This window comes from Trachurus japonicus, chromosome 12, assembly GCF_045865225.1.
Source record: "Trachurus japonicus isolate A0001 chromosome 12, Traja_1.0".
In the NCBI taxonomy this organism is placed as follows: Eukaryota; Metazoa; Chordata; class Actinopteri; order Carangiformes; family Carangidae; genus Trachurus; species Trachurus japonicus.
The window spans coordinates 25,181,694-25,207,240 of record NC_140918.1 but is presented as its reverse complement, the minus strand read 5'-3'; the positions used below and the strand labels follow the sequence as shown (position 1 = coordinate 25,207,240).

Below are 25,547 nucleotides of genomic sequence, written 5' to 3'. Positions count from 1 at the left end.
GGATCAAAGATTTATAGAAAGTAATCCTCTGTGTTTTCGGATCAGTAAGTCTGCCAGTGGTGCTGTCCTTTTCTTTGATTTCACATTTAACTGTAAAATACTGATCCAGTGATGCATCAGTATTAAAGCAGAAGTAAGCGATCCGGTCGTTTTGGCTAATGCTGCGTTCGAGGCAGGCTTTTGAAACCGTAAGTTACAGCTTCAAGTCACAACTTACGACTTTGTAGCGTTCCAGGCAACCCACTCGTGTTTTTCTGACCTGTTTTACCTGTGAAAGTCACTATAACGGCCACTCGTAACTTCCGACCCGTGAACTCGTACCAGATCGAACTGGTATGACTTCACAGGTCGGAAATACACGAGTTACGGGTTGCCTTGAACGCACCATAACGTCTTGTCAGCCGATGGAGTTAGCAGCCTCCGCCCTCGTCATGGATCTATTGGTCCTCGTCCCTACGTCGCCACATTCACGTGCATCCCTTGGCTGCACACACAGCCCTTTATGCCGTTCTCTCTCTTCATTGGATAAAACTTGTAGGATACGAGAAAAGTTTTCTCCTCGGCTCAGGGCAGAGCAGAGTGACTGAGAGACCCGTGTTTCAGACCAAACACTCTATGTAAGTGATTGCTGTCGGAAGATATAACTATTTAAGACTTATATTAACACAAAAATATCGCTTACTTCTGCTTTAATCTCAAAACGTAAGGCTAGTGGTGTTAGGTAATTTAGGCATTTAATAGATTAGATTGTTTGTTTCCTATTACTTCCTGTGGAAAGTGAAACGTTTTTGACTTGACTGAATTTTTTTGGTGGAATGATATAAAGTAATAATGTTCTGTTCTATACGTTTATTAGAATAAATGCCTTTGCTTTGGCTGATGGAAGTGAATGAAATACTCCCTTTGTTCTCTTGGTTTGTTAAAAATTATTTGAAAGAGTTTTTTTCTTCTACTTAATCACCCTTTTAATTTATGCCCTGGGTAATTAAGCTCATCACCAGTAATGAGTCCAATTTCTATTTTTAAAATAAAAAACTACTGGGAAGTCAATGCATTTGAGGACGCATTAAGCAATACGCCAAAAAATAATTCTATAACAATATTAGTCACTATGTCATTGTTTTCACATTTAACCCTCATGTTGTGTTCATTTCATGTTAAACCATTTTGTGTTCCCCATCAAAAATGGCCGTTCCGTTAAGACTCATAAAGAAAAAACCCAACTTGTAATAATACGAGTATTATCACTACTTGTTGTGTTACATGTTTTCATCAACTTCTTATGAGCACCACAACTTTTACATTTTGATTTATTATTTATGGCCGTTATGCCTCATAGATCTGAGCTTATACATCTTGAATTCAAGTTGTAACAAATAAAGTTACCAAAGACATTTATCTTGAAACCATTAAAAAATTTGTATACAGTCACATAACACGTGTTATGTTTATTGTGTGTTTAGATTTTATTATGTACATTGGAAATTTTGCCAAAACTACACTTGACAATTTCACAATAATCCAAGATCAGTGTCATTTATTAAACAATTTATACAGAATTACAATGCTTTGAGTTTTCAGACTCAGGGCTCTACTTTCGTGAACTAGGTGCAGGCGCAGCGGATCAGGCCTGCGCCTCGCCTTCGCTTCGCCAACGGGGAGTGGTCAGGAGCAGTTTGCAATTTTCCTTCGAAACGCAGCGGGGCGCATCCCGCCTACTTCCCTCCCACCGGCGCAAATGGCATAGAGGGAGGAGAGAAGGCGTGGAGTGGGTTTGACACAGCCGAGTCAGATCTTCACCAATCAAATGAGCTCCTCTCCTCGGCGGACGTTTGATTTCACCGTGGAAGAGAAGATTTGAATCAGCACATACAGATTACATCATACACATTCAGCACATCTATATCGATTGTCCCGTCACACTGATGACAGATCAAAGGCTGCACAGATGAAAGATGAGGATGGATTACTGCTGTGTTGACACTACACGATTATCTGCTATATTTATGTATTTACTTATTGATTTATTGAGCCGCATCATCACGCGACCATAACAAATAAAACTGAAAACAAATAAACTATCATCTCTCACAGCAAACCACAATCAGCCTCGGCATCATAGTGAGCAGATATTCACATCTCCCCTCTCAGGTAAATTCTAAAGAAAAAAGAAAAAGAGACGCTCCGTGATGCCTCCTTTACGCACAGCTGTTTGTTTATGTTGTGATCTGTGCACACGTGTTTAAATATAGGTTACTAAATATGAGTGTCTTTATTAATGGAAAAGGGGTGTGTGTGTTTTGTTTTTTTTGTTTTTTTTACTGGGCAACAGCTCTCAATCTGTCAGAGCAAACCTCATAACCTCCTCCCTCCCAGACTACTTTTGCATCATCAGCCCGTGAGGTCTGTTCGCGCGACCGGACACTGCCAGCTTGGACCGGACCAGAACATCAGTTTCCTCCCGTCTCACTTGCTCTGACAGATTGAGAGCTGTTGCCCAGTAAAAAAAAACAAAAAACAAAACACACACACCCCTTTTCCATTAATAAAGACACTCATATTTAGTAACCTATATTTAAACATGTGTGCACAGATCACAACATAAATAAACAGCTGTGCGTAAAGGAGGCATCACGGAGCGTCTCTCTTTTTCTTTTTTCTTTAGAATTTACCTGAGAGGGGAGATGTGAATATCTGCTCACTATGATGCCGAGGCTGATTGTGGTTTGCTGTGAGAGATGATAGTTTATTTGTTTTCAGTTTTATTTGTTATGGTCGCGTGACGATGCGGCGCTGGCCCCTAATAAATCAATAAGTAAATAAATAGCTGATCATCTGCAACGGCACAGTGTGTAGTGTCAACACCTGCTCTTGGGACATCCACGGCTGTCTCAGTCCCTCCCTGGTTTCATCTGTGTTAATTCAGTCAGGCTGAGTTTCCATTACGCAAGCCTTTGATCTGTCATCAGTGTGACGGGACAATCTATATAGATATAGGTGTATGTGCTGATTCAGATACAATAAATAGGGGTTATTGTGATGATTATTATTATTATTATTATTATTAATTGCATTTAAATGTGCCTGGAACTGTGGAAATCTGCCTGTGAGGTCTTGGTGACGTTGGCGCACTGCGTGCTGGGCAGTCAAATTGCCACTGCGCTGGCTGCGCTTCGCCTTGCGCTGAGATTAGACCAGGTTGGAGCTGGCGAGCTTTCGGCGCACTCTCCGCGCGGTCTATCGGCAACAAATTGTCACTGCGCCACGGTGAATCTGTCGACACCTCCCCTTGCTGCGCGACCACTCCCATCTCGGCGCACAGCAGTCTACCAATTTACCGAATCCGCTGCGCACCTTGTTGCACTGGACGATAATACCACTGCGCCAGCTGCGTCAGGGCTCGCCTCGCTGCGCCCCCCTGAATTGCGCCACGAAAATAGGGCCCTCAATGTTAACAACCTACAATTAAGCTTCTTATAAGTGATTTGGATAATTGTCCATATTGAAGTTTTGATCACATTTCAGTTACTTGTACAGACCTACTTGTAGGTCCTCCTGTCTCAATTCAAGCACTGTTACTCAGATTATATTTTGAGTAACTGAGCATAGCTTGGTCGTATCAAATGTGTGGTTTAAAAAATATCCAGAGGTGAAATCAAACAGTAGTTACATGCTCAGATTTTGAGAGCAAAAGCTGTGAGATACATACTGGAAGAAAAGAAAAGAAATTCAATGTTGTGTTTGTTTGTTTTTTAATTATTATTATTACATGGGAAGAACATTGAGCATAGTAAATGTGCCTGTAATTAGACGGCTCAGTTCAGGTCAACAGACCAGTTAGACAATTTACCGACTCACTACATTCACATTTCATGGCAGATCTGGTAATAATCCAGTCATATAAAATCTGATGAATATCCATTCCAATGATGCAATGTTTTGAAAAGAAGTGAATATGTCATGTGATTTGATGTCATCCAGCACCTTTTCATGAATGTAGACCAGTTGCACTGCAGCCCATAGTGTGAGTGCATTCTAAACCACCAAGTTTTGTGCCTCAGCTTTCTGATCTCCCATCATTAATAATGTGTCTCATGCCTGCTTTTGGGACTTAGTAGTGTCAAGTGCTTGGACTTTGGTATACCTGCTGGCCATTACAGTTTGCTTTCATAGCGTAATTCTTAAGAGAGTAACATGGTGCAAGGTGTACTAGCGGTTCAAGCACAGCGCATTGCAGAGCAGTTGAGCTTCAGTGAAATCATATGTGTTTCTCCAGTAGTGGCACACCACTGTTAAATGAATTCAGAGGTTGAGTGTAACGGCACAGATCATCTAGACAGACACGGCCCGTCGTAGAGGATCTCAAACTCATAGCTGGAACATTTGAGAGCAGCCATGGAACAAACGGTCAGACTGCGAGTACTCTGCGTCCTGGTCATCCTCACACACGACATGCTCTGTCCGTCTCTGGGGCAGGCACGAGCAGCTTTGCACACACACGTCTTCAGTACTGAGGGGAGATGTGAGTTCATGTTTGGAAATCAGTTTGTGTAATTGTGAGGTCTTCAAACATTCACACTTGATTTCATTCATAAATATGCCGGATGAAGTGTCAACACTTATACAGGGTGAATCTGGTGGAGGAATGAGGAATTTGGATCGACAAGTTTTGAGTGATTCAAAATAAAACCACCTAGGTAACACATTATAACCATACTTATAATGACTTATAATGCAGTTATAGCATTTTATAACTAAAGTTATAAAAACTCATAGATTAACATGAGTGCAACATAAGCATTTTATAATGACTTATAAGATCAAGTATTATATTAGAGTTATAATGCTCTATAATGTGTTGTGCCTTATGATAATTTATGAGTGTTTATAATGATAGTTATACACATTTATAAGCCAATTATAACACATTATAACTATATTTATAATGCATTATTGATGTGGGCATTGTCAGCGAGTTACTAACAATTATAACGTATTATAATACCTGACCTTATATACAGTAAGTCATGATAAAATGTTTTATAGTGTGTTATGATTATTGTTATAAAGCATTGTGATCATTTATAGGTGTTTATAACTCTAGTTATACAGTGCTATAAAACTGCATTATAACTCATTATAAGTATGGTTATAATACGTTATAGAGATAGTCGTCAAATAAAGTGTTACTAAATAATTATCTAATTTTAGTTCCACTCCTCTACTTGGACACTGTACAACACCAGTCTATTCTTGCTTGTTGTCCATTGTTATTGGCTTGTTTCCAGCCAATTAGCCAATAAGCTGCTTGTGATGGATTCGAGTTCCACTGGGGATGGATTCACGTGGAAGGATATTGTTCCTGTCATCAGAACCCCTCCAAGGTTTAGGATGGCTAATAATAATTTCCAGAAAAAATAAATAAAAGAGTTTTCACATGAGTGAGGAAAAACTGTAAAAACTTAAGTTTTTATTTTCCAATTTGAAATCTCTCTAGTCTCAGCAAATACACTCAAATTTAATGAATCCACTTTTATCCTGTTCTTAACCCTCACCCTCATATGATGTGTCACTGAAATGATGATAGTTGAATACAGTTCATAACTACGCTTTTTATATTACACTGCATAGCATTATTAGCTGTTTAGTTTGAACCTGGGTTATACTTTGCAATAAACCGCCAAAAGAAAAAAAAAGATGAAGGTAAGAATGGTTTCATTTCAACTCACCACTGCAGGTCTCCCAGTCATAACAGGTGTCCGGACCACAGGGCACCTGAACAGAGCTCTTGGTGGACATCTTGGCTCTGAACTTTGCCCACTCCAGTTTCTTTTCGTCGTCCGGATCGCACACGCCCTCGCTGACGAAGAAGAGCGGATCGTTATGGCAACGACCAGTGTGGTAGGAGCAGAGGGACATCGACACCATGGCACCGACGTTTACGTTCAGGACGCAGGCGTCTGCTGTTTCTGACCTGCACACACACAAACACACACACACAAATTTTATATTTTATTTTCATTCTAGTTCATCCAAAAGTGCTTCATATTAGAATATATGTTGAAGGATTGCCCACATGATCATAAGATGAGACAAACATGGGTAACACTTTATTTTAAGGGGTCCTTGTTCCTGTGTATCTACCTAATTAATTACAGTGTAATTACCTATGTAACCGTATGTAATAACATGTACTTACATTGTAAATACATAGTGTATTTTGGTGTACTTACAGGTCCTTGTTACACTTGTAATAAGAAATGCCAAAGTGGCCTCTCTCTTTGCACAAGCATTTCTTATTACAAGTGTAACAAGGACCTGTAAGTACACGAAAATACACTATGTATTTACAATGTAAGTACATGTTATTACATACGGTTACATAGGTAATTACTCTGTAATTAATTAGGTAGATACACAGGAGCAAGGACCCCTTAAATAAAGTGTTACCCAAACATGAAAAACTACAATAAAATAAGATAAATAAATCCGCAAAGACTTACAAGCAGCTCTCTCTCGGGACACAGACACACTGAGTGCCCTCCAGTCTCTGTCCTGGACCACACTGACTTGGAACAACAGTTTCTCCTACGTACAAAAAGATGTAAGCAAACAAATCAATTCTGACTCTCCTATATATTGAGTGTTTTTCATATGGAATATAAATGTTGCTCCTGTTTGAGGGTAGCTATATGAAGAGATAATGCTTCCCCAAGGACATGGAGAAAGTCAAAATCGAAGGTTACGATATTGTAACCCTAGTTATATTAACACAGGCGGAGCCCTCTACTGGACTCTATGGGTATATCTCTCCTCCAATCGCGTACGCGCGATGGCCCACTGAAATTTGCATGTACGTAGCCGGCCAGTATGGCGTGCCTACCTTTCCCGCCCTTTAGCGGGCTATATAAGCAGATGCACCGCCAGCTGCCCTCGTTCCACCAAAACTTCAGCATAAGGCGAAAGAGCGGCAGGGCCCTAAGTAGAGGGCTCCGCCTGTGTTAATATAACTAGGGTTACAATATCGTAACCTTCGTTATATCTCACACAGGCTTCGCCCTCTACTGGACTCTATGGGTACAGTAGGCAAAGCCAGATTTATGTACTCCCTGCCGCGGGAGAGGCTCCGCCCACTGACCACACCAGCTACCGGTTAGGTACCAAGACCCAGTCACCACTTTATTAATCTTAACCACCGTATGGAGTGATAACGGGTCCAACTTCATCCCAGTTAGCAGCACCTGGCTAGGCTGGGTGAAGTTGTGGTCTAACCTCGCAGGGGTCTCAACCCTAGACCTCCTGCACACCTCATTGACAGTGTCCTAGCAGAGCACAGTCCAATGCAGGTGCATGACACCCTGTGGGGATCAAGTATTAAAAACACTTGACACATCCTTCCTCTCACATGTCCTGTGACCCTACAGTGAGCACAGACCTGGAGAAGGAGCCTGATACATCGAAGAGATAGAACCTTATGAACGGGCAGGGTGAAGACCACGATGCCACCGTACATATGTCCTCAACACTCGCACCACTGAACAGGGCCGTAGACGTCGCCACACTTCTTGTGGAGTGCGCCCGGACCACAGTGGGCGGCTCTCGACCCGCTTGACTGTAGGCTGAGAGGATGCATTCACACAGCCACCTCGCCAAGCGTTTCTTGGACAGGGCTCTGCCAGCCGTCCCGTCACCATAACACACAAACAACTGGTCGGTGTTCCTGACAGTGGCTGTTCGGTCGACATAGTATGTCAACGCACGCACAGGGCATAGGAGATGCAGTTTCGCCTCCCTAGAATCCTCATGAGGGGGAGGGTGAGAAGCCTCCAACTGGATGATTCTGAACCGAAATGAGCTCCTTATGTTCTTAGGAAGAAAGGAGGGGTTCGGTTTAAGGATGGCACCACTGCGGTCCCCGCGAAGGAGTAAGCAACTCGGGTGGACTGACAGGGCACACAATTTGCTCACTCTCTTGGCTGACGTCAGAGCAAGAAGCAACGCTGTCTTGAACGACAACGCCTTTAAGGAGGAGCGTTCCAAAGGCTCATAGGGGTCCCTTGTGAGGGCCTCGAGCACCAGTGGCAATTCCCACTGTGGTACAGAAGTGCATGCCACTGGTCGTAACCTTCTGACCCCCTGCAGGAACCGTTTTACCAGAGGGTGGGCGAAGACTGGACCTCCGCCCAACCCCTCATGGCATGATGAGATGGCTGCAGCGTAAACCTTAACAGTCGAGTGAGACAGCCCTCTATCAACCAAAAGCTGTAGAAAGGAAAGAGTGTCCCCCACTGAACATGTCAGTGGGTCCACATCCCTCTCTTCGCACCAATGCTGGAAACCCAACCACTTAGCCCTGTAACAGGCAATGGTGGATCCAGCTCTAGCCACTTGGACGGTTTTCACCACCTGCGCAGTCAGCCCAGCCCGCATTAGCCTGTCCCTTTCAGGGGCCAGGCTTGAAGCGGCTGGCCCAGGATCGGCAGTGCCTGTATCGCGCCTGCCTCCTGTGACAGTGCTCCCTGGATTTGGGGAATGGGCCATGGTGGGGCCGCCATCATTGTGGTCAGCTCCGCGTACCACGGAGCCGACCGCCGGTCGGGAGCCACCAAAATGACCCTCAGCCGCTCCACTCTCACTCTCTCCAGTAGCTGGGGGATGAGACGGAGGGGGGGGGAGGCATAAAGTAGCCCTCTTGGCCATGGAGCGTGTGCAAACGCGTCCACCCCCAAGGGTGGATGGTCTTGCGGGCTCAGGGAGAACCAATGGGGGCAGTGGGTGTTCGACCTGTTGGCAAACAGGTCCACCGTTGCCCTCCCGAATCGTGTCCAGATCTGCTGTACCACTTCTGGTTGCAGTCTCCACTTGTCTTCCAGAGGGCCGCCCCTTGACATGAGGTCGGCCCCCCTGTTCTCGATTCCTGGAACGTGGAGGGCTCTCAGAGATTGTAGGTGCTCTGAAGCCCATGACCACAGGTTCTCTGCCATCGCTAACAGAGCAGCGGAATGTACACCGCCCTGTCTGTTGATGTAAGCGACTGTGGTGCGATTGTCGGTCCTCACCAACACGTGTCTCCCCCTTAACAGGTGACTGAAGTGTTGGAGAACCAGGAACACTGCCTGTAACTCGAGGAGGTTGATGTGACGGTCCTCCCCCGGAGGCCACACACCACCTATCGCCCTCCCCAGGCAGGTGCCTCCCTACCCCATCAGGGAGGCATCCGTGAACACCGACGTGTACGAGGTCACCTGTCCTAGTGGTGTCCCGGTCAACAAATGTCGTGGGGACCCCCAGTACTGCAGGTTGCCCTGCACTGTTGGAGGGACCGTCAGCAGCCGAAACTTCTGCCTCTAGAGGTCTAATGGTACAGACACACCAACTCCGGCGGCGACGGATCCGGCCACAACGGACCGGCGAGCGCTGCAGCGAGTGGGCAGGACTAGGTGACGTTTATGTGACGTAGTGCCGAGCTTGAGTTTCGCTCTGCCGTTTCCAACATGGCGGCCGGGTCACAAACGATCTCATTTTACAGTTAAACAACACACTAAAGTATGTTTCTGAAAACATTTGAGGCGGGAAATGTGTAGTGCAGTAACAGAATCTGGATTTATATTTGATCAACACCGCCTAGTTTGATAGTTTGAACGAAGTTTCTGGAGCCGGCCGCATTGCGTTGGACGGACCTCATTTGCATAAAGTTCAATCTATCGAACTTTATGCAAATTCACATACGGCGACGGGGCCGTCAACTCCTCCTGCTGTATCCATCTGCCCCGCCCGGCCGGAGCTCCTGCTCCACATAGACATGAATGGAATCCGTTGACGGAACGTCGGTTGACGGAGTTGGTGTGTCTGTACCATAAGCGTAGGCTGGCGAACCATCTCTGCAGGCGACGCATGTGCAGCAGTCCTAGTGGAACCACCAGGTGAGCTGCTGCCATGTGCCCCAGTGCTTGCATGACGGTCAAGGCTGTGACACGTGGACCCTGTTGCAGCTTGAGAACCTCTTGCTGTAGGGCCATCCGTCTGGACTCCGACAGAGTGGCTCTCAGGCTGACAGAATCGAGCACAATCCCCAAGTATTCAGCCCGCTGGCTTGGTTGGGGGTTGCTCTTCTTCCAGTTGATGGCAAATCCCAACTTGGTCAGGTGAAGTATCAACTGAGCTGTGTGAAAAACGGCCCATTGTTTGGACCTGGCCATCACGATGAGGTCGTCCAGATAAAAGAAGACCCTCATCCCCTGGCTGCGCAGCGGCTGTAGCGCTGCGTCCACACATTTGCTGAACGTACGAGGGGCCAGGGAATAGCCAAATGGCAGTCTGTTGTATTCGTAGGCTGTTCCCTGGAATGCAAAACGCAGGAACTTCCTGTGTTTTGGTGCCACCTCGACATGAAAATAAGCGTCCTTCAAGTCGATGGTTGAGAACCAATCGCCTGGTTGGACGAGTTCCAGCAGCCTCCTTGTGGTTAGCATGCGGAACGTTTTGCGACCGATACGCGTGTTCAGGGCACGGAGGTCCAGGATGGGTCTGTAGCCCCCTGTCTTTTTGGGAACCAAAAAGTATGGGGAGTAAAAACCCCGTTCCTTGTCGTGAGGAGGGACAATTGACACGGCCTGTTTTGATAGCAGGTCCTGAATTTCCCCCTCGAGGAACTCTATCTCTTGTTGAGAGGATAGATTCATCTCTTGTATGCCCCTGAACGCTGGGGGGAGCCCGCAGAACTGGAGAGAATATCCTAGTCTGAGGGTCCTGTCCAGCCAGTCTGTCAGTACACAGCTGCTCTGCCATGCTTCGTAAAAACACATGAGAGGACGTGCAGACAGCTGTGGAGCGACTTTGGTCGCTGTGTGCCCCAGGACAGCTTCGGCCTGGGTGTGCTGCGAGCTGCCGCGGGACGGGACGCGCTGGGGTCCCGTGCGGGGCGTTGCTGCGGCGGCCGACAGTGACATCACTCGTCCGGCAGCAGTAGCAACTCCCTGTCTTGTTCATCTGACCGATGGTCCGGCCAAGATACTCCATAGTGTCAGGGGAAGGGGGGGCGTCGCGCGGGAGTGAAGCCGCCGCTGCTACGCCCAGCACACCTAGGTTGTTTGCTGCTGCTGCTAGTACTGCCCAGCTGGAATATCTTGTCAAAATATTCCAGCGTGTCCTTATAGTAACTTCCGGGTGTGAGGGACCGCTGGCAAGCTGCTGCCGCGCCTCCCCTGGTTTTCGTTATTTTCGCTATTTTGACGTTTCATATTGATTAATCAAGCTTTGTCTTTTATGAATGTTGGACCTCAAACCCATCTGCTTGATTCGGCCCGCTCGATCTTCCACTCTGCGACACTGAAACAGCAGTTTAGTCTCTGCCTGCCTGCCTGCCTGCCTGCCTGCCTGCCTGCTGCTACTGCCTGACTCGCTAGCCAGAAGCTAGCTCCGGCACAGGGCTCACCTGTCGGGACTTCTGTGGCTCCTCTCCGCACTCTGTGGCTGGATAGCCTGCGCCGGTGTGCCCCACGAAGCACGCCAGTTCGGACCGGTCCGCTGCCACCCTGCCAGCTCTCCCGGACGTTTACCTGCGCCCGCGGATTGCTGTCAACGCGGAGGACGCCGCCTCCCTGCTACACTGCTACCCGACAGTGTTCACCTGCTGGCCGGCTAGGCTGCTGCTAACCCCCGCCGCCGTCCAACTGACTTCCCCGGCTCCAGCGAAGCTACAACCGGCACGCTCCACTCCTCTGCCTCCGCTGTGCTGGCTCTGTGGCTTCACCATCACCACCTGGATCATCATCTAGCGCTGGATTACGTCGCCGCCGACCTCACATCATGTGGATTTTTAACCTGTTCCTCTGGTTTGCGCTTTGCTCGGCTCTCACGAGCGCATCTCTACCGCTCCGTTACTCGGCAACGGAGTTGTTACGTCTCCGGATCTTCTCAAGGACCCCCCCACCTCAGCTTGCATCCCACCACTACATCCTGAAACGACCAAGATACATCCACCGAGGCTCTGGACGGTACTTTCAGTTCACTCGCAACAGCAACACAAACATCGGCTCCTTCTGGTCCACTGGGCCCCGCCCCCCTCCTCGCACAACCCGTCCTGTCAGTCCTGTCAATCACAGTGTGCTGTCCCCCGTGCTCAAAGCAACCTCTTACACTCCACTCACCTGTCTGAAACTCTGTCTACTGAACACCAGATCCCTCAGTAATAAGGCCCTGTTGATAGCAGACTTTATTGTTGACCGGAGCCTAGACATTCTCTGCCTCACTGAGACCTGGCAGCAACCAAGTGAGTTCTCCCATCTTAATGAGGCTGTCCCATCAGGTTTCTCTTTTATTAGTAAACCCCGTGCCACTGGGAGGGGGGGTGGCCTCGCTCTCCTCCACCGTGATAACATCAAAGTCACTGCTGTCACAGTCCCCCATCACTCCTCCTTTGAATGTCTAGCTGTAAAACTCACTGGCCCCAAACCCACTATCATTGTCACCATCTACAGACCACCAAAACCCTCTGCCGTTTTCCTCAATGAATTCTCATCACTATTAACATCTGTATGTGCAATGTCCCCCACTGTTATAGTCCAGGCAATTTAGCTCATTTTGGACCCCAAAATAGAACTAATTGTCACAGAAGGTTTTTCACCATACATCATTTCTATGAGGTGTCTAGAACAACATACTAAAAGTCCTAAGAAATCCTAGTTGGGGAAATATGTTTAATTTGCATCATTATTTACTCTATAAAGTCTATGGTGCTGACAACAATACTCCCCAATGGGGCTATTTTTTCCCTTTACTCCTATCACAATGAAACTTTACATGATGAAAGTATCCATGAAATGTAACATTTTTTGTATTACAAGTTTCTTTGAAAATGAATTTTAATATGCAAATGAGCCTTACACTAATCAAATATGCCCAAAATACACCCGAATAGGCTTCTTTTTTTCCTTTACTCCTACCACAATGAAACTTTACACAATGAAAGTAGACATTAAAAGTAAAATTTTTTGTATTACAAGTTTCTTGGAAAATGAATTTGAATATGCAAATGAGCAATACACTAATGGAATATGCCCAAAATACACCCGAATAGGCTTATTTTCTTCCTTTACTCCTACCACAATCACACTTATAAAACTTACTCACACAATAAAAGTATACGTGAAAAGTAACATTTCTGTATTTCAAGTTTCTTGGAAAATTAATTTTAAATATGTAAATGAGCTCAACACTAATTGACTTATGGTCAAGAAGCCATAAAGCCACAAGCAGCAAAAACAGGGGCAGAATAACTTACTTCTTAGTCCCGCTCATATGTTGTTGAACATAGTTCAGCATTTCTGTCAGGACCACTATGTCAAAATAATATTTATTTACTTGCACAGTTTAATTTGGCGGTATGGTACTGTTCTGGGACCCCCTGCTCTTCCACGCGCTTGCGTGGAAAGCCTGAGGCAGGAAGAGCACCTTCCTGCCCTTCACGAGCCATCATGAACGGCATAAGCAGGGAGCGCAGCAGCAAAGAAAACCCAGACAGAGCAGAGCAACCAACAAGATATAATGACAGGAGGAGCTGGGGCGGAGGTGGGTTGCAAAAAAGCCGGCAGAGGAAGCAGCAGCAGCAAGGGAGGTGACGTCGGGCTACAGCAGTTTAAACAGCGCGCCCTGAATACAGTTCCCCAATAGGGGAGTCAGCTGAGCCATCAGCTGACCTGCACAGGTGAAGACAGTTACGCTGTGCTGATTAGAGCTTGACGTCATGGCCTGCCAGAACTAACGCTATACGCTTAATATTTAATATAACATCACACACAGTCGTTGAAATGACTTTGATGAATTCTGACTTTCTTCTGATGTTCTCTGCAAACTGGGAGGAAAGTCGTTAGGTAAGGCTTGTTCGCTAATAATAAAAAAAAGAATTTAGAAAGCAACTGGAGACAAGACTGTGCAATTAATTCTTAAGGTCAATATAGGTCTATAGGCAAGTGACATGTGTGTATGAATAAGTCAAGTGTGGCAAGTGACAGCACTCAGTGCATAGGTTAACTTATTGAATGGACATGAATGTGTTAGTTATTTGGCCCCTGTTGCTGCTTGTGGCTTTATGGCTTCTTGACCATAAGTCAATTAGTGTTGAGCTCATTTACATATTTAAAATAAATTTTCCAAGAAACTTCAAATACAGAAATGTTACTTTTCATGTATACTTTTATTGTGTGAAGTGTGATTGTGGTAGGAGTAAAGGAAGAAAATAAGCCTATTCGGGTGTATTTTGGGCATATTCCATTAGTGTATTGCTCATTTGCATATTCAAATTCATTTTCCAAGAAACTTGTAATACAAAATATGTTACTTTTAATGTCTATTTTCATTGTGTAAAGTTTCATTGTGGTAGGAGTAAAGGAAAAAAAGAAGCCGATTCGGGTGTATTTTGGGCATATTTGATTAGTGTGAGGTTCATTTGCATATTCAAATTCATTTTCAAAGAAACTTGTAATACAAAAAATGTTACATTTCATGGATACTTTCATTGTGTTAAGTTTCATTGTGATAGGAGTAAAGGGAAAAAATAGCCCCATTGGGGTGTATTGTTGTCAGCACCATAGACTTTATACAGTAAATAATGATGCAAATTAAACATATTTCCCCAACTAGGATTTCTTAGGACTTTTAGTATGTTGTTCTAGACACCTCATAGAAATGATGTACTATTGTACTGGACTATTATCCTCCTTGGTGATTTCAACATCCACATTGACAACCCATCCTGTACATTTGCTAACAACTTCACATCACTCCTGGACTGTCTTGGCATCACACAACATGTCAACCTCCCAACCCATAACAAAGGTCACATACTGGACTTAATCTGCTGCACTGACATCACTCCCAGTAACCTCGACATCATTGATTTCCCCATTTCCGACCACAAAGCTGTACTTTTTGACATTTACACCCAACTACACAAAGCCAAGGAACAACGGACCATCTCCTTCAGAAACATCAAACATGTCAACACCACCGATCTCTCCACCCTGATCAGCTCCTACCCCAGCCCCCCCTCAGCATCCTCCCTGACTGACCTGGTGACTCACTACAACAACTGCCTCTCCTCCTCCCTCACCACCCTGGCCCCCCTGAAAACCCGCTCAGTCTCATTCACCCACACTGCTCCCTGGTTCACCCCTGAGCTCCGCCAGCTCAAAGCCACTGGCCGTCGACTGGAGCGACTCTACAAAAAGACTGGACTCACTGTACACCGCCAGATGTACTCGGACCACCTCCATCACTACAAGAACTCCCTCACCACTGCCAAATCCTCATACTACTCCAACCTCATCAACACCGGTACAGGTAACAGCAGAATCCTTTTCTCAACAGTCAGCCACTTACTTCAGCCTCCTAAAACCCTCCCTCCAGACATTTCCACCAATCAGTGCACTGCCTTCCTGGACTTCTTCAGCTCCAAGATCAACAACATTCACCAACAACTGGCCACATCTCACACTCCCTCTGACGACCCACCCTGGATGATCACTGGCCAACCTCTCATCAGCTCCCTCTCTGACTTCACCCCAGTAACAGAACAGACCGTCTCAGAACTCATCCGCAAGGCCAAAACCACCACCTGTCAACTGGACCCTCTTCCCACCTCTCTTGTCAAAGCATGTCTGCCATCCATTTCCCCCATGATCACCAACATAATTAACTCCTCCCTCATTACTGGTACTGTACCCCCCTCTCTCAAACTGGCTGCCATCACACCAATCCTGAAAAAACCCAGTGCTGACCCAGCTGACCTCAACCACTACCGGCCCATCTCCAACCTCCCCTTCATTTCCAAAACCCTTGAAAGGGTGGTTGCCGCACAATTACAGTCCCACCTTGACACAAACAATCTCCACGAACCCTTCCAATCCGGCTTCCGTCCTAAACACAGCACTGAAACAGCCCTAGTCAAAATCACCAACGACCTCCTCCGTGCAGCTGACTCCGGACTACTCACCATTCTCATCCTCCTCGACCTCAGCGCAGCATTCGACACCATCTCCCACCCTCTGCTCCTGGACCGCCTGGCTGGCATTGGGATCACTGGTGCTGCACTGTCCTGGTTCACTTCCTACCTCACCGACCGTCAACAATTTGTTCAACTAAGCCACCACAAGTCTGGGTGTTCGGGTGTTTCACTGGGTGTCCCCCAGGGGTCAGTCTTGGGTCCACTCCTGTTCACCATCTACCTCCTCCCGCTGGGCACACTCCTCCGTCACCATGGGGTCCATTTTCATTGTTACGCTGACGACACACAGGTCTACATCTCCACCAAACCCACCGCTGCCATCCCTCCCACCTCCCTCATCACCTGCCTGGAAGACATCCGGAGCTGGATGAGCAGGAACTTTTTAAAGCTTAACGGCAACAAGACCGAGGCCCTGCTCATCGGCTCCAAATCCACCCTCGCCAAATCACAACACACCCCAGCCACACCCATCATCATCGACGGATTCCCTGTACCCTTCTCCCACCAAGTCAAGAGCCTCGGCGTCATACTGGACAACACCCTCTCATTTGCACCCCATATTCAAAACATCACCCGGACCGCATTCTTCCACCTCCGCAACATCTCCAGACTCCGCCCATCACTGACCCAATCCAGCACTGAAATCCTGGTTCACTCATTTGTCACATCTCGCATAGACTACTGCAACGCCCTCCTCACCGGACTCCCCACCAAACTCATCAACAGACTGCAGATCATCCAGAACTCAGCTGCCCGGATCATCACCCGCACTAAATCATCTGACCACATCACCCCTGTTCTCATCCAACTCCACTGGCTCCCGGTTCAATACCACATCCACTACAAAAATCTTCTCCTCACCTACAAAGCTCTCCACAACCTAGCCCCCACACTATGATCTTTTATCACTCCTTTTTTGTAAGGTGACCTTGGGTGACCTGAAAGGCGCCTCCAAATAAAATGTATTATTATTATTATTATTATTATCCTGCGGCAGCGGTGGTAGTGGCTTTCTGTGTCCTGACCAGCCGAGTGCGGGATAATGAGCGCAGCCAGAGCGTCTTCGAGCGGGGGCACACCGGGGAACACAGTCTCCGTCTCGCCCTGCACACGCGGAGGCGGCTCACCGGCTTCGGGGGCAGTGGGGGGGGCAGGGGAAGCCCGACACACTCCGCTGCAGTCATCATGACTTACGGGAAGTCGAGCTTGATAGAAGCGGCGCCAAACACCGTCGAGCTGTCGGAGAGGGAGAGTTCATCCTCCTCGTCTCGTAGTGGCGGCGAGTCTGCAGCAGAGGCTGAGGCGGGTCTGGGCGGTGATGCTTCATCAGGCGGCGTGGAGGTGGTGTACGCTGGAGCGTCCTCCTTCTGCCGTCGCTGCTCCAGCCCGGCGGTGGCGCGTTTCCTCCCGAGACACTCGAAGCAGAGAAGATGTGGGTCTGCCGGGGCGATGATGCCGTTAAGGCAGGCCGGCAGAGGCGTTGTTCCTGAAGCGGCGACTCCATCCTTGGAGCTAGTGTGACAGTGGGCACTCGCCGACGCTGAAAGTAAAAGGAATGAGGGCAGCTGGCGGTGCATCTGCTTATATAGCTAAAGGGCGGGAAAGGTAGGCACGCCATACTGGCCGGCTACGTACATGCAAATTTCAGTGGGCCATCGCGCGTACGCGATTGGAGGAGAGATATACCCATAGAGTCCAGTAGAGGGCGAAGCCTGTGTGAGATATAACAGATCCATGTAAACTGATGACTAGACTGCAATCTGCCTCAAATGAATCCATGAAACAAACTGAAACATCATCATATCCTGTTTTCCATTCTTTTGAGTGAGTAACATCTTCTTTAATGCTTGCAATAGTTAAATGGTGTTAAATTGAGTTAGCTTCATCAACTGTTTATTAATACTATTTTAGTGCTGTCTTTCCAGTACCTCTAGTGCAGCGCAGGTCAGTGAGTAGTGCAGGCTCCCAGGCCAGGCTGTCACTGCACGTGAAGGTGCTGTGTGGTGTCAGCCATTGGCCCACGCCGTTACAGTTCAAACGCACTGTGTCCCCCACACTGTACTCTTCTTTGACAGGCAACATCGTAACCCCAGCAGGGAGCTCAGGGGGAAGACAGATGTTTCCTAAAGGTACAGATTTAAGCCTTAAATGAACATATATGTATATAAGGTACAGAGATGTTCAATTTAATCTTAACGGTTTCATCATTCATCATTGTTCAGTGGTCTAATGAGAAAACAAAACTTACTGGTGCATTTTCCAGCTGGCTGACTCCAGGATCCATCAGGAAGACAGTTGATGTACTGAAATCCCTCCATGTGAAATCCAGTGAAGCACTGGAACTCCTCATCCTCACCTAAGTTATAATACTGCTTTGATTTCTGTCAGAGGAGGGGATTCATATGAAGAAGACAAGTTAGACATTCTCTAAATCTGCCTGGGCATGATCCTTTTCGCAAGATAACATCTCATTCACTCTCTAGTTTTAGCTGAGCTCCAGAAAACTTTGAATCCTTCATTTCCCTATTGTACTTGTAGTGTCTTTTCTTAGGTCCTACCTGCTTGGTAATTGTCTCAGTTCCAATCAGAAATAAACCTAACAACATAATTTGATAAATAAAACGTTAGATGGAATATGACAGGCAGTCATATAAGTAAATGAATAACATAAAATATAAAATGTATAAAACATGAATTTGTCAATTATATATTTTAAAAAATGCATTTACATTTGCATTTATTTTTATTTATAATGTATTACTTGTATTTGTACATAATTATTGCTTACAGTTTTTAAAGTTCTTTTTTTTTCTCATTTTTTGTATTCCAGTATATGTACATACTGTATATGTGTAGCCTAGTGTATCGTGTATGATATTAATGCTGAATTTAATTTAGCATATTATAATACATATTTTTAACTTTTTTAATTGACAAATAATTTATAATATGTAAGTTACACTTATAATAACATCAGTTTTGCTGTGTCTTCCACATTTCAACCACTACTTGCAGGTCATTGTGTGTTTACCCTGAGGAAGCTGTTGGCCGGCCTCTGTGGCCTCAGACAGCCCTGCACACCAGGAGGCAGCTCGTCGATCCAGCCTATGGTGACGTCATCATCATTCTCACACGTATCCTGTCTATACAAGAAAACATTAACAACAATATTAAACACACTAAATAAGAGCTAGAATACTGAATATTTAAATTTGTAAGGACAAAGGAGCAGTAGTACATTCATATGCACTCAATAATGTAAGTATGCTTCACTAAGTAAAAAAAAGTGGCAAAACATGGTTTCTTCCCACTTGCAGGAGGTAGAAATTGCTTCTTCAACCTTGAGAACTTGCACTTCAGTGCTTTGCAAATTCTAAAGCTTAAAGCACAGAGCAAGAAGTGCACATGAATGTATTTTAAACGCATACACATACAGTATAATACAACCATTCAAATGCATTCCCAGCTCTCAGTAACGGTGTAACTTTGGTCATCAAACATTTACGGGACAAGCTGTTGTTGTAGCACTACGTCCTCAGGCCCAGCAGACACTATGGGGAAGTGATAATACTTCAGTTGGAGCTATAGGTGGCTAGTGTCAAGAATTTGTTTTCTTTCACTGGAGACAGCTCTTGGTGAGTAAAGAAATTAAGTTTGATCCTGGACTCACCACATCTCTCATAGACTTGTAAATAAACAGCTGTTAATGCTATTGCTAGCTCTGCAACAGCAAAACATGAGAATCCTTCTTTTCTCCACAGGGTAAGTTAGGCTGCTGGTTTGGTAAAGTTCAGGAACTAATCAGGAGTTAAAAGTTGATTTTTTTTTTTTAATAAAAGAGTGCAGCCTACTCCTCAAAAATGGAGATGTGACATGGCTCCACCTCCGTGGAAGGACCATCGCATGGTTGGCCTCCACTGATTTGGTAAGGGTTATTACACTGCCTTGTCCGCTGTCTCTTCATGGAGGCCCCACAGCTGCTCCATGGCCCCCAGCAGCTCCAGTAACCATCCACTGCCTCTGTGGAAATTAGACACAGGACCACATTTCCAGTGTGAACATAACCAAACCTAGTGAGTTTTATGATCAAAGGTCAAAGTCTGAAGACCTGTAAAGCAGCCCTCACGGCTCAAGTTGAATGTCCTATAATATGATGAGTTATTGGGTCATTGAAATCAAAAGGTTCACCAACTGGAGACCATCAACAAGATTAATGAATTTAATAATATGTTCATTCAATTATTCATTATAAAGCTTCATCTTATGGAGACTAGAAAAATTAACAGCAGATTCACACATGTGGGAATGTCACAGGTGTGGCCATTGGTTGATAAAGATCTAGATTCAATGTACCTGAAGTGTAGTCAGAAGCTCGTATCTCACAGTTGGTGCCAAATGTGCCAGTAGGGCAAACACACTTGCACTCTGTGCCAGAGAGAATAGGCCTGCCGTTGTTGGGACATGGGTTACACTTGCAGGGATCAAATTCCTCCAGGTATTGCCTGAGGGCCTTCATCAGGTTTCTCCTCTTTGTGGCAGCACAGGGTATTCCCCGAACCAGGTCTATGAGAGGCAGCACCTGGAAAAAGACGCACACACACAGACACAATGTTAGCTTAGCATGTATCTTTTTTTTTTTTTTAATTTCCTTCAGGGTGACTTAAAATCGCACCTTGTTTTCAACCACAACTGGGTTTTCAATGACAGTCTTGGCCCAGTTCTTGTAGGCTTCTTTGTTTGGAGCAGTTTCGTGCCTCTGGATGGACAGAGCTTCCGCCTGCATGGCTCCTCCTCCTCTCACCTTAGAGAAAGTCTTTTTTGATGCCTGAATGTACGAGCCTTTAAAAGGCAAGAGGCGGAAGAGACCATGGTGATTAAAAAAAAAAGAGATACTCTTATAATTTTCTACACCATCAGTAAATCATGAACAGGAATTAAGTTGGGAGATTTTTTTTTATTAGTAACCTCGATACGTCTGGGTGATCTTGGTGTCCGTGCATCGGTTTACACTTTTTTGTTGAGTGTAGAGGATGACGGTAAAGGTACTGTCTTTGTTTAGGCAGCCGCTGGTGTGCTCCTCTGTTTCACCTGTCAGAGAGCAACACTGAAGTTAAACAAATGATTTAAATATTACAATTAAACTACAGTACATTTTCCTCTTTCAGCATGTTGAGGTCCCTTCAGTATCATTTGACATGGCAACCAGAACAAGGGCCGAAATGTTCAACTGACCCTCATTCTCATAACATGCTACTGACATTCAACTGTGACTTTCATAATCATGAACTTATGATGAGGATTTATGATGATGGTTTAAACACCAGCGAGAATGTTTTAATTCTGGGCACTAGAGTATGTAAGAAGGAATCACTACTTTAACACTGAGGTAGTGTTATGAAACCATAAACAGTCTGAGGTTGCCACCAAAAGTATCACTGCAGTTGATGTCATTCTGAACTTTGCCCACTTGGCGGTGCTATTGTACCTGAACTGATGAGCTCCTGTCGGTCATACTGGTACAACATGTCATAGTGGCCCCCCAGTGTCCCTGAGCTGTAGTAATGTGTCCCAAAGCGCTGGAAGATTTCCCTGTAGAGAGCGTAGTTGTAATCAAGAGGAAGAGCGTGAAGAAACTGGAGGAAAGGCAGAGATAGGACAAGATCCCCTGGTTCCTTGATCCTGAATGTGGACACAGGCAGGACCTGGTGTACCCGGAAAAACTTGGAGTCCTGCAGAGGTGAAAAACAAAACAAAAACAGAACAGTACTAAGGTGAGCAACTGGAGAATTCATCCCCACCAATATGAATGTGCTTATGAGTGACTCACCAATGACTTTGAAGCTTCAAACATATCCTTGTAAGACTGAGACCCACTGCTAGAAACACCACCTAAGTAAATGGTGAACATCCTGGCAAGGATGTCTCCCAGAGTAGGAGTATCATATGGCAGTTTCTCAGATGGTCTGCCATGTTTTGACCTGCTCGGCTTCAGGGTGACAGAGTGTGTTTCTACAACACGGGGCTGAATGTTGAAGTCATCTACTGCTCCAACCTACAACCACAAATACATGTGTCAACCAAGATTTACACGCATTTTTTGCAAATTGAATTATTATAGATTTAAGAGTAGGATGATATCTCTAACCATAGATGCCCATAGTAATGCCCAACAGCAAACAATGATTCTTTTTTAACAATTTACAATTCACTACTTTCTTTTATCCGGACATGTCAGTCCTGACAGCTGATTTCTGTTGGGTTAGAGACAGAGATGGGCACAAGATTGTGACCCCAAGTCTCAAGTCTTTGATCTCAAGTCTCAAGTCAAGTCTCAAGTCAAGTGTCTCAAATCTCAAGTAAAGTGTCACAAGTCTTTGACCTTGAGTCTCAAGTCAAGTGTCTCAACTTGGGCTCAAGTCTCAAGTCAAGTGTCTCAAGTCTTTGGGCTCAAGTCTCAAGTAAAGTGTCACAAGTCTTTGACCTCTTGTCTCAATTCTTTGACCTTGTGTCTCCAGTCTTTGACCTGAAGTCTCAAGTCAAGTGTCTCAAGTCTTTGGGCTCAAGTCTCAAGTCAAGTGTCACAAGTCTTTGAACTCTTGTCTCAAGTCTTTGACCTCAAGTCTCAAGTAAAGTCTGAAGTCTCTGCATTTGTGACTTTGGTCACCAGAGAGTGCCCATCTCTGGTTAGAGACTGTATAATCGAATATTCAAAATAGTAACACCACCTTAATGGAAAAGCTGTGAAAGTTGTAAGGGACTCGAAAGTATATTATAATGTGCGGAAGGTCCCGAGGTCTTATGATAGTGCAGTCTCCTCCCATGAATGTGTTGTCCAGCACAGCTGCCCTCTGCTCCCCTGACAGGGCATCGAACCTTCAGAGAGAATAAAAAAGGAAAATTTGTTGCACATCACAGCCAAATAACAACAACTGATCAAATGTTATATGATCACTGATATGCAAAATCAAGTTGCACAACGGTTAACTGCAGCAACGGACGTATTGGCAGCAGCAATTGATTTGCTGTTACTTTAACTGTTAACTTTAAAACTGTTGTACTGGTCAAGTGTGAGATCTTGATTTAGAAGTGCTTAATGATGAATATTTATTTTATTTAGCATGTGGATCCTCAATGGTGGATATTTGTCATCTGATTATTATTGTTTTCAATGATCAATTTTGGGATCAAAAGTATACCAGGCAGGCTGCTTAGCAGTAATACACAAGCATTCAGAGCTAGAAGAACATCATAATCCCTATAAAAGTGTGAATCATTCTGAAAATGAACTTCATTTCTAAGAGGATCAACATGATATTAGATCACTTGCCAGAGGAGAATATAATTTATGACCACACCATTAAGAAATGTGAGCCAGTGCGCAGTCAAACTAAAGTTGTACACCTGGTAGCTTACCCATTGCCCGGCAGGTCAGACCCAGGGGCCGGCCTCCTGTCTGTCGGACACACACTTTGAATGTCGGGGCAGCCCCTCTCATCAGAGTTATCCAGACAGTCATTTTGTCCGTTGCATCTTAGCGCCGAGTCAAGGCAGCGTCCTGCAGCAGAGACAGTGGTTTCAGATGTGTGTGTGTGTATTTATGCAACTGTATATGTATATAGTATGTGTTTAAAAAAAAGAGAAAAGAAAAGAAAACTGCTTACCATTATCACATTTGAATTTGTCTTTGCACTTGACGGGTGGCATTATGCATTCTTTGGCGGGGATACAGGGCCTCTCATCTGTCAGTTCTGGGCTGCAGGGCGACCCACCAAACTGGTTTGGCCTCTGGACGCCCCTGGTTCGATACTATAGCAACAGCATGATAGGGAGACAATGTTATCAATCAATAAAACTGATGTCCATCCTCCATTGCTGACAAATGAAACCACCAAACTATGAATAACGCTTTATTCACACTCAGTGAGGACAATGACATTACGTAGGATCGAAAGCTATGAAATGAAGAAAGTGGACCTTAATGCTCCGATTATTTAATCCCGAGGAAAGATACTGTATTTTCTCGACAGGTTAAACACAGTTTGTATTTGCTGGGATTTCCCCTGGAGCTGCCTCAGCACTAGGTCTATCAATGAGACTTATCTTACAGTTCCATCAGAAAATTAGTTTGTAGCACAGAACTGAGACTCAGACAGAAAGACAGAGAGAAGGAATTTGTTAGTATCTTTTGTTTCTTGCCTGTTTCTTGGCACAGGGTGAGCAGTCAGACCACGGCCCAAACTCTGTCAGCAAGCAGTTGATTGGACAGACTTGCTGATTACAGGCTCTCCTGTCAAATTTACTGCACAGCTCGTTGCAGCTGCTTATCCAGTAATAATTATCCCGTTCAAAGATCCTGTCAAAAAAAAGAGAGAGAGAGAAAATCCCTTTCACATAGAGCAGCTGGCAACATCTGTATGAGGTTTGTATTTCACAACAGTTGCTTGCTGTTGATTTTAAGGTTTAATTGCGGTGGTTTGTCAGTGCTGTGTCACTGTGCTGTGTATCTCACCTGTGTCTGCCCTGTGCTGTACTGTTTGTGTGCTATGTCTCACCTCGATCTCATTTGTTGACCACCGTTACAGGTCCTGCTGCAGGCAGACCAGGGACCCCAGGAGTAGCGCTGACAAAAACAGGCCAGACCAGCTGATATGCAGCTGAGGAGCTGCAGCAGCAGGAGCAGCTGGCTGGAAGGAGCCATCAGGAGAGCCCAGACTGGACTGACCTACTCTGAGAGACAGCAGCTGTTCTTCTATATCAGTTTTGTTTTTAGATTTTGAAATCTGTTTAGGATATTTTTCATACTGATCATTTCACAAGAATTAGATAATGAAACAACATTAAAAAAGCACACACAAAATAGCAACAACACTAATTCTCACACAGGAACATCCTGAAAAACCCCATCATGTCAACATGATATTAACCCAAACCTATAACTACCATTACTGCACCGTTCTATTCATTGCAGTGCAGCGTTCAGATATCCTCCTATTAAAACAGTTCTTAAAGATGTTAAATTGATTTTGTAGGAGTTCCTCTTTATGTCACACATTTCATAAACAGATTGAGGACTGATTTGTTTACATGAGGCACAAAAGGGCATTAATTAATAAGAAAAAGGCAAACGAAGAAGAGCGAAGAAAAAATAATAAAATAGCATGAAACTAAGCATGCATCATTTGTGGTTTAAAATCAAATTTTCCACATTTGCTTTAACATAAAAAATAAATAGCTCAATCTGACTCACCACAGGTACCGAGGTCTTCTGCAGCAGATAGCTGTGTTGGTGTCTTTGGGCTGCTGAGCCTGCACAGTGAGGCAGAGTTGAATCTGACCCTGAGGTTTGTGTCTGTGTTTGTGCAGGAGTATAAAACCTCCCCCATAGTTTCTAGTTTGGACTTGCATTTCCCAATCTGTATTAAAAAAAAGGCTTTAAGTCATTAATAACAATAATAACAGCACATAGTAATAAATCATATTCTTACATAACCCTCTTATCGCCCATTGTTACGGGAAGTAAAAAGCGCTCTGGACTTTCCTGGGT

At 45.2% G+C, this 25,547-nt stretch overlaps 1 protein-coding gene across 2 annotated transcripts; it reads right to left on the bottom strand.

Annotated features, from left to right (window-relative positions):
- Window positions 1–3,762: 3,762 nt before the first annotated feature.
- Window positions 3,763–25,354, bottom strand: c6.2 (complement component 6, duplicate 2). Of its 2 annotated transcripts, none has more exons than XM_085793947.1 (18): window positions 25,251–25,354; window positions 24,556–24,730; window positions 24,200–24,356; window positions 23,665–23,809; window positions 23,417–23,558; window positions 22,729–22,876; window positions 21,831–22,055; window positions 21,489–21,732; window positions 20,969–21,091; window positions 20,676–20,842; window positions 20,357–20,582; window positions 19,855–20,023; window positions 19,035–19,146; window positions 18,252–18,384; window positions 17,932–18,126; window positions 6,504–6,588; window positions 5,730–5,974; window positions 3,763–4,510 (listed from the first exon to the last, which is right to left on the bottom strand). In XM_085793947.1, the coding sequence occupies exons 2-18, from the start codon at window positions 24,699–24,701 to the stop codon at window positions 4,329–4,331; spliced, it is 2,844 nt and encodes a 947-aa protein (XP_085650073.1). In that variant the 5' UTR covers window positions 24,702–24,730; window positions 25,251–25,354; the 3' UTR covers window positions 3,763–4,328. The 2 variants fall into 2 exon arrangements, with proteins under 2 accessions (XP_085650073.1, XP_085650074.1); XM_085793948.1 differs by having other exon boundaries at window positions 24,556–24,725; window positions 25,251–25,322.
- Window positions 25,355–25,547: the final 193 nt, after the last annotated feature.

Coding starts and splice junctions, on each gene's coding strand:
- c6.2 (XM_085793947.1), bottom strand. CDS start 24,701: ATGGCTCCTTCCAGCCAGCTGCTCCTGCTGCTGCAGCTCCTCAGCTGC. Junction 18,127..18,251: donor GCCAGCTGGAAAATGCACCA/GTAAGTTTTGTT, acceptor CTGTACCTTTAG/GAAACATCTGTCTTCCCCCT. Junction 6,589..17,931: donor TGACCTGCGCTGCACTAGAG/GTACTGGAAAGA, acceptor TTTTGTACGTAG/GAGAAACTGTTGTTCCAAGT.